General features: G+C 27.1%; 1 protein-coding gene across 1 annotated transcript; it reads right to left on the bottom strand.

Annotated features, from left to right (window-relative positions):
• Positions 1 to 1,648: 1,648 nt before the first annotated feature.
• Positions 1,649 to 4,199, bottom strand: LOC110626050. Its single transcript, XM_021771785.2, has 3 exons — positions 3,976 to 4,199; positions 3,378 to 3,831; positions 1,649 to 2,090 (listed from the first exon to the last, which is right to left on the bottom strand). Exons 1-3 carry the CDS (start codon positions 4,157 to 4,159, stop codon positions 1,739 to 1,741), a joined length of 990 nt encoding a protein of 329 aa, XP_021627477.1. The 5' UTR covers positions 4,160 to 4,199; the 3' UTR covers positions 1,649 to 1,738.
• Positions 4,200 to 10,272: the final 6,073 nt, after the last annotated feature.

Genomic DNA, 10,272 nt, shown 5'->3' with positions numbered 1-10,272 from the left:
TCTCTACATAAAAAAGGAAGAAGACTCTTAAGGCAATACAAGATAAATCAAAGGAAGAAAAGTGAAGCTAAGTATCTTTACGATTCATTGTAATTGAGTGAGTGAGTTGATATGCCAATAATAAAACTTTTTACTCTCATTCTATTTAAATAATTTCTGAAAGAAGAATTTTTATTTTAGAAAATTTTGAAAATCAAGAATTTGAAAATTATTGTTTTAATTTATTAAAATTTTAGAAGGCTAAAATTAGACATCTAATTTTAGATACAATTTAAATTTAGATATCTAATTTATGCATGCGTTTATTTTTAGCTAACTAGTTTCAGTCGACGAGTTTAACTAATTTTAGTCTGTACGAATTTCAATATTATAACAGCTGCTATTTTTAAAATTTATTATCGTTGATCTACCTCTACATCTAAGAAGAAAAATTTTCAGACACCCATTTAAGAGATTAAATTTCTTCATAAATGAGAAATGATTTTCTAAGAGCAATCAAAACCCTTGTGTTTAAAGCTTTTCATTCAAATTTATGATCTTCATTAGCAAATTTTTTCTCTCTTATCTTAATAGCATTATGCTGTCATTGCCGAGAGTTGTTGAGAGTATTTCTTTCTGAATCAAAACCTGTATAAGGTTGATTAAGTGTATATATTCACTTGATAGAGATTTTAAGCACTTATTGAAATTTAGGTAGATATTTGAGTGGTGTATCAAACTTGTAATGGTTTACAAGCATCTGGAAAGCTTGTTGTTATATGTAAGGTTGTTCTCTTACGCAATAAAAAAGGTTTAGTGGAGTGAAGATTTAAGGAAAGTCTTTGAGAGAGTAGATGTAAACCGTGTTTGCCGAATCACTATACATTCTCTGTATTTAATTTTCTTATCCCCAATCTCTTTACTTTTAGACTTTCATTATTTCTCTGAGATATATATATTTATAAGTTAAATCAATACTTATAAGAATATGGTAAAATTAGCTTGTTAATTTTATTTCTGTTTTGCATTGTCTGCATCTGCTTAGTACGTATTTATCTATAATAAGCTGGTTTCTTAATCTTTCAAGAAAATATTTGAAATATTTATTTTAAACTATCATTCTTTTTCACTCAGAATTAGTAGTCATAATTCTTTATTAAAGTTTAGAATAAGGGCTGAAAACTTGGTAAAATGATTCATTCACCCCTCTTATAGTGTCTTGGGACAACAATAAATATATAATATGACATTTAATTAAGTTTACCATCCATAAAATATTTCTAAAATAGCAACAAATATAAAATGACTAAGAATAATATATCTACTATAAAATTTTCATATATAGGCTTCTTATGGCAACAAATATAAAATAAGAATAACAGTTTAGGATTTGAGGCATTTGAGAGATTATATAACTTTTTATTATTATATCATTTATAAATGTAGAAATTACAGTTGAACTTTATTAAATTTTTGTGTTCATTCTCTTTTATCTCTCTTATATTCTTATTAACAAGTGCATGTTTGACTAGAATCATATGTTTATTTTAACAAATAACCAGTGAATAAGTTAAAAAAAAAAAAAAAAAAAAAAAAAAAAAAAAAAAACTATTGGCAAATTTAAAATAATTGTACTGTTAAACAAACAAGGAGATAGAATCAAAGCTCATACTAAATCTGTAGTCTATATATAGAGATAATAAAATTCATATCCAATGGAGACATAAATGGCATGGTGATATGATAAAATATAATTAAGTTACTTGCATGGGGTGAATTTGCAAGTAGTATGGCCATAGCCAGAATTGGCTCTCATAAACCTAAGAGCAGTGAGGAGAACACTCCTTTGGGAGCCCATCAAGGACAAGTTCATTTGTGTAACAACACTTATTGAATTGTAAGAGAATTGAAGACTATTGTAAGAATTGAGGAGTGCAGTTGTGGCTTCCCTCAGAAGAGTCCTGTAAGGATCTCCTCTGCCTTGTAGAGCTTGCCATAATGTCATATCAGCTCCATATCTTCTTGCTGCAACCAACCCAAACACAACTCCTACCTTCGTCTCTGGATTCAGTGCCCTCCAATAGCATTTGTACTCTGGCTTTGTCCAATTCCTGCCATTCACATTAACATAGATGCTTGAAAATTTTTCATTAAGAGTATACATCTACTTGCATTATCCAAGTCTTAAGCGATATATATTGTTAATATTCAGTGGCACTAATATTATAAAAATCGGTTTAAAATACTATATATGCCTCTACTGTTATAATATAAAATAATGGTTTTTTTATATTTTCGCAATAAATAAAAAGTACGGCTAAAATTATAATATTATTAAAAATAATAATAAATATTTTTATTAAAACATATTACAATATATAGTAAAAAATTTAATTTTTTTAAAAAAATTTTAAACTGATGGTAAACTATTTTCTTATTAGTATTATGATAATAACTTTACAAACTGACATTAAAATACCGTTACCCAAATCTTAAAAATGTAGTAGTACATTTATATATGTATTTATTTGAGATGCACTGTTTAACTTATTTTTACTTTTTATCTAAATAAATCTATATGTTTCAATTAAGCCTTTTATTTTGAATTATATTTAAAAAATTAAGAAATTTAGTCCGTAAATTCCCGACTTTTGGATTAAATTAATCTTCAATTTTTTCAAGAGTAATCTAAAAAAATTGGAAATAGACTAAATTAATTTAACCATTTTTTATTGGAATAGTTAGTGAAGATCGAATTCAAGATGTTCACAACTCATATGAAGTAGGTATTTCTTTATGAAACTTTGAATTCATGTTAGGCATTAATTTATTTGTCTGCTTTAATGCTTTTATGGATTCATTCAGTTATGAACTCAAGGCTTTCACATTATTCAGTTTTCATATCACGTGCGGTGAGACCTTACCTAGTAACATTTCACAACCACACTATTCTTTCTTTATGTAATGCTTTGCTCCGTATTTTTCACATATAATTAAAGCTTGCATGTGTACCTGTTCCCACGCTTTTATTTCTAACGTGTGATTTATGGCACTTTTTTATTTACTATATAATTTTTGATCCGAAATCACTTATTCAATTAATTTAAATTTATACCATATACTCCTTTTCATATATATTTTAAAAATATAAACTCAATATCTAATTAAAAAAAAACTGATATTATTTAATTTCACTACTTAATACTATACGAAAACCTAAATTACCGACTTAACTCAAATAAATTTGAAATATTTAAAGTGAGGTTATAAAAATAAATTTGAAAAAACAAAATAGGCCCCTAGTTCTTTAATTATCTTAAACTTTCTCCTCTGTGATCAGTATGCTCAAGCTTCTGCTAAAAATTAATAATAAAAAAAAAGGAAGGTAATCAGCTTACTGGTGTGCACAAGCTGATGGTTCCAAGAAAGGCACTGGTGGCATAGGAGGAAGTGGAGGCAATCTAGGCATCGGAGGGAGCTTGAAATGTGGAGGCGGCGGCGTCACAGGTGATACAGGCACCGGAGGCCTTACAGGATTTACAGGTGCCGGCACTGGTTTTTTGGACCTTGGACAAAATGACATAGGCTGAGCAGGCTGAGAAAGCAAAGAATCCACATTGTAAATTTCCATATCAAACATCCTGAACATTAGACTGAGCTTTTGTGCAGGACCAGCTACTGCACCACACCCATTTGAACCCTGACCATTGCTTGAAACCTGAGCATAACAGTTGCTCAAATCTGGGGCACCATCGAACCTCATTGCATATTTTCCAAACCAGTCTGTGGTCTCTTCTCTTGACGTTGTGATTTGGCCATTACTATCTTCGCAGGTCATTGTGACTTTGATTCCTGCAACAATTTTAATACTACAGTTTAGCTTAATGATACTGTAGTCGTCTGAGTTAAAACCTTAATCGGACCGACTAACAAAATAAATAAAAATAAAAGGGTGATATCCAGACAGAAAATGAAGAAAATGGCTAAGGATCTAACCAGAAATGGGATAGTCGAAGAGAGATAATTGGCCATCCTTGCATTGGTCACAGAAGACAGAGCCACTGACCATAGCATCTCCAAGAGCTTCATCAATGGCAGAAGCAAGAATGAGAAAGGCCAAGAAATGGAGCTTGTGTTGTGACCAATGACCCATGTTGTTGCAGTTGTCAGCCAAGGACATAGAGCAGGCAGATTAAAAAGGGCTCCATGGATGTGAACACTTTACAAATTAGTCAAAAAAAATAGAAGTGGTCTTTATAATTAATTAACTCCCAACTGCCTTTATTTATGATGTGCTGAAAAAGTAATGAAAAATATATATTTTTATTTTATGAGTGTCCAATATAAATTACTACATATGGAACGAGTTTAATATATTAGATTAAATATTTATATTAAAATTTATGTATAATAATAAAAATATATCTAATAAATACAAAATTTACATGAAAATATTAAATTTGACGATTATTAAATTTTTTTTAATCGAAAAATTGAGGATCGAGCGAGTAAAATCTAAAATTTTTTGTATTTATTCAGATGAATTAAATTAAATATATGAATGTAATTATTATTAAATTTATTTTTATATAATTTTGTGATTTTTATGGGTTTATTTATTTTTTATTTTTTATTTTTTCAGCATTTAGGAAACATATAAATGGTTGTTGGGGAATTCATTTAAGAGAGGATAATAAATGATCCTTGCGTTATGTGTGGGTAGGTCCACTATTTATTTGATACACTAGCTGTTTTTTTTTTGTCTTTTTTTAATTATTTAATTTATTATTTTTGAGAACCAAAAAATGTAAACTCAAAATTTCATCCCAAATTAAGGACTGATATTATACTATCTAATTGTCAATATCACATAATTAATTTACACAATGTTTAACACACTTTGCAAAATATTAAGTATCAGGATCAACAATTTATAAAAATGAAATTGGAATTCATATTCATAAACAAATCTACCTCTAGCTTCTAGGGTAAATTATTAAAAAAAATGTGAAGTTTCTTTTTTAAAAAATCTTTTCCTTTCTACTTTAAACTATAGAAATTAGTTATTAAATTCTGAATTTTAATGATTTTCTAAATATACTATCTAATTGTTAATCATTTTTCTAAATGACTAAAATATATTTGATTTTTTAAAAAATAATGGGAAACTGACTGTAGGATACAATAATAATATTCCCCAAAAGATCTAGTTTAATTGGAGTTTTATATATAGTTTAGGATAATTTGTAATTTTTTAGAAAGTTTAGTAGTTTCCTTTTTTTATTGTATTTTTGGAACTTTTAAAGAATAAAAATATCAATATTAATATGGTTAAATTATCAACTTCACCCTACATTTTCAAGTTTTTATCTACATTAACTCAGAAGTTTCGACTTAAAACCCAAATTTAGCTAAAATTAAAAATTTTCTATGCTAAATTTATTGATTTAGAATTTTTTTTTTTAAAGTTCAATTTACTGATTTTTGGGCTAATTCTTGATTTAGTCCAAAAATCAAGAAACTCAGTTTTGATATTTGGGATAAAAAGGTCTTAAATTGACATTTCTTGATTAATTTGAACAAAAAGCTAAAAGACTAAACTAAACTTTATCAATAAATATAAGGGTAATATTAATCTTAATTTTCATATCATTAAATAAAGACAGTGACTTAAGAAAATCCCAACAATTTTTCCTTGTTTAGAATCATGAATTATCAAAAAATTAAATTAAATTAATTTCCTAGTTATCAATTTTTTTTAAAGCAAAACCTTTCAAGTAATTGCAGATGGAAAATGACATTAATTCAATCTTTAAGAAATAATTATTAAAAAGTACATCAATATTCCAGAGCTGAAAGTGTATTGCTTCCACACAACAATATTCAAAGAAAAGATACAAGGAAATCCCATTAATGAACACAGCTGCCAAGGGCCTTTAAAAGGATACATAACAATTTGAAGTTAGATGTGAAATGGGATAAAATATGGCAATACTAATTAAATAATTGGAAAAATTAAATAGCCGTCTCGTGAACGTCATGGCAGAATGTAACTAAGAGTCTGGATAGCTCGGTGGCCGTTATTCGTAATGGCTTCAAACTTTTGGCGGTGGAGAGATTGTTAGTTAGACGTTAAAGGCATTCATTTATGAGAGGATTACAACAACTCATTTCGTCCATATTCAACTGAATTATGAAAACTAGGGAAGTTTACCATTTCATTTCTAAATTTTATCACTTATTTTTTAAATTTTATAAATTAAAGAGAAAATTATTATTAGATTTTTAGATAATTTACTTGTTTGTTTTAAATGTTTCAATATTTTATAAAATTAAACTTTTTAGCTTGTTTTATTAAAGAAATTATCAACTATATTGAATATTTATATTATTTAAATCTTGTAATTTTATACATATTTTCTATAATTTTAAATATTTATGTATTTATTTTTTTAATTAAAGTCAAAACAAGTTAATTAATGATTTATTTAATAAAATAACTATTATGCAAAACCATAACATTTTGATATCAGAGCCACAATAGCCCACGGTCGATGTCTCTTGCAACTAGAAAATCAAGTAGAGAACTTGAGTTCTAGTCAGGAAGTGACTCCTTAAGCAGATGGAAGAGTTGGTGATGGCAATGAACTCCCGGTTAAATGTGTCGGAAGAAGGGTTCGTCAATAGGAATCGGGGACCACTTGGACAGGGTGGTGCCGGAGAAGTAGGTGAATTGGTCATACCAAAGCTTGCCAAACTTGATTTTCCACGGTTTGATGGTACAGAAGATCCCACATTGTGGATATGTGGAGCAGACCAATTTTATGAATTTAAAGGGACTGGTCCCCATGATCAAGTGAGATTGGCAGCTTATCATTTGGAGAAAGATGCTCAGTTATGGTACCAGTGCTGCAAAAACCTAGGGCACTTTGTCACTTGGGATGGAATGGAAGCTGGACTGCTGGAGCGTTTTGCAGTAACTGAAGATGTAGATTTCTTTAGTGAATTAGTGCAAGTTGAAACCATTGTAAAATTAGTTTAAATTTTAAAAAATTTTATAGTCATAAAAAGTTTTATTTGCGAAAATTTTTAAGTGTTACAAATTTAATATTTAAATTTAATATTAAATCTTACCCTGATTTTATTATATTATTTCAAAATATTTATAACCGTTGACTATACATATATTTTGTACTATAAATAGTTTTCCTCTTTACAAATAAAGACATTCTAATTTTTTATTTTATTATTTTTCTTCTTTATATTTTTTCTGAGTTATAAATTAAAAATAAATTTTTGTTGTTCTGATTCTGAAATTAAATTTTAAAAAAATTTGTTTTATCGTAAAAGATTATAAAATAAAATTTTAAAAACAGTATTTAACACAATTTAAATTTTATTACTTTTATCCTATTTTTTCAACGGAAACAACTGCTGATTATCAAACTCAATTTGAAAGGTTTCATCATACAATGTATGGTACTTTAACAGATCAGCAAGAAGCTGAATGCTTTATAAGTGGGCTCAAAGATGGGTTGCAAGCGGATGTACGAATTCAAAATCCATAAAATTTGACTGCAGCAATTGGGTTAGCCCGAACTTAAAATTAAAAGCCAAGAAGTGAAATGCCTAACCAGCCTAATTTTTTCTTCTCGAAATCGCAACTCTACCACCTAATGGAGTGCGACGGCTTCGGGAGGCTCTAAACGCACCACTCTTGATTGTCCCATGCCAGTACACAAGCTTTCTGCGGCAAGACTTCAAAAAAGACGAGAACAAGGACTGTGTTATAATTCTGATGAGAAATATACATTTGGACACAAGTGTAAAAAATTGTTCTTCATTGAAGCAATAGAAGAGGGGGAATTGGAGGCAGTGGCGGACCCACTTAGGACGAGGGAGCCATGGTTACCTGAATTTTTTTAAAATTTAATAAAGTATTTATATAATTTTTATTAATTGAAGAAAAATTATTATTCAATCTTTAAATTTTTAAAAAAAATTATTAATTTATTCCACTTGAAAATTATTCAATTAAAATATTTTTGTATTTTATAAAATAAATTTTTAATTTTTATAAATTCATTAACATGTCTTAATATTTATATTATTAAATTTATATCATTTTAATTATATATATCATTTAGTACATATATATTTAAATATTTATACTATTTATTTTCTTTAATAAAAAATAAAATAAATTGACTAACAGTTATTTTAATAAATAAATTAAATAATTTAATTTCATAAAATACATAAAAATCGAGTGATTTTTATAAAGATGAAAATTAATAAAATTTTTAAAAATTTAAAAATTTAATAATAATTCACTTATAAATAAAGTCTCAAATACTAGTATAATTTTAAAGTTGTCATCTTAATTTATATTTATTTAATTAATTTTTTAAAAATTCAGAAATCTAATAATAATTCACTTATAAATAAAGTCTCCAATACCAATATAATTTTAAAGTTGTCATCTTAATTTATATTTATTTTCTTATCTATTTTTTTCAATTAAAAAAATTTACGTTTAATTTTTGAGATTTTAATTTTACTATTTAATTTTTTTAAATATTTATAAAGTAAATTATTCAGTGATTATTTAATTTATTGACTTAATATATACTTAAATCTCATAATGATTGAAATTAACCCATTAAATACTTGAAATTATAAAAATTATGATAATTAAATACCCATTTATTAAAAAAATATTAAATTGATCATGTATATTATTAATTGTGTTTTAAATTTATTAATTATATTTTAATTTTTTATGAATTGACAAAATTAAACGATAATAATTTGATAAAATTAAATGATAATAATTTTATCGTTTAGTACAATTAACACCACCACTATTTAGTATAAATAAAAAATAAATTTAATATTCACAATTATATTTAAAATTTAAAAAATCTTAAATATAAATCCAAACATTAAAATTAAATAATATTTTTTAATAAATAATAATTTGGACAACTCATATTAAAAAATTTTAAAAACTCATATTCAATATTTAATGTGACCAAATTAATTTAATTTATAAAATTTTATACATGTGATTTTTTTTTCTTTACTTAAAATTTAATTTTACTTTAAGAACTTTATGCATGTAAATAAGTATTTTTTATAAATTAAGTGAAATTGAAGTTGTCACTGAAAAGATAAAATTGAGCCTCTTGATTTAAATTTTTGCATCCGTCACTGAGTAAACATATGTCCAGAGATAATTGATCAAATATAATTTAGATATTTTTTTCCTACGGTTCTTAGTACTTAATCAAGTATTTTTCTAGCAAATTTTATAAATTTGGTCATGTATTGCAGAAAAGTATAAAAAAAAGTAGATTTGATGAAAAACGGTTTAAAAGTGTGGAAACTGACTTGACCAATCAATTTAGACAAACCTTTCATTGTACTGCACAGAAGTTGGGATTGCATAGAAACCCAGAACTGTCTAGACCTGCATAACATTTTTAGACAGTAATTTGCTCAAACGATTTGCTCAAACCAATTGAGCAAATCGACAGATTGTACAGAATCAACAGCAGACAGAAAAATTCTAGATTTGAAAATTAAGAGACTTGGTTTTCTCATTAAAGCCACAAGACCCACGCGAAATCTCCTCAAACATGTGCTACAAAGTTTTCCTCAAATCAAGGAATTATATTCATGAAAAAATATATTAAAAGAAGGAATCCTAAATCAAATTAAAGAAGAATTACCATTCCAAAAGGGATTTTGCTAGGGTTTAATGCCTATATAAACATTGAGGACAGCCGCAGAACAATACTCTCTCCAGCACCGAATCTGCTTTATCTTTTGTATTTTCTTTGTATTTCATGAGTGGCTAAATATTTTATTTCTAGTTGAAGTTTTGGTTTGTATATGAATTGGGGGATCTAAACTTCATTGTTCATCTTTTATTCTTCAATATTTATGTAAATTTTATTCTTCATGCTATTATTGTTTTGTCATTGGATTAATAGGGCCCATTGTTCTTGATTTCAAAGTAGTATTGTAACGACCCGGAAACCGGACCGCTACCGGCGCTAGGATTCAGATCGACTTAAGGTCACCGGAACCCGTAGCAAGCCTACTATACACTATGTGTACCTGATAAATCCCATACATGATCAAACAGTTCCATAAAAACTTTGAACTTTTCATTTAAAACTTTTCTCTATATACTAGGCGTAACCTGAGCATACTCTGTTATGGATACCTGCTCTGGTACCACTCTGTAACTATAAACATAAAAACCCCTTACTGGAGCCCTCATCA

The sequence above is a fragment of the Manihot esculenta genome, chromosome 11 (assembly GCF_001659605.2).
Source record: "Manihot esculenta cultivar AM560-2 chromosome 11, M.esculenta_v8, whole genome shotgun sequence".
NCBI classification, from domain to species: Eukaryota; Viridiplantae; Streptophyta; class Magnoliopsida; order Malpighiales; family Euphorbiaceae; genus Manihot; species Manihot esculenta.
Note: the sequence above shows the minus strand (reverse complement) of the source record. Positions and strands in the feature narration are given on the sequence as shown.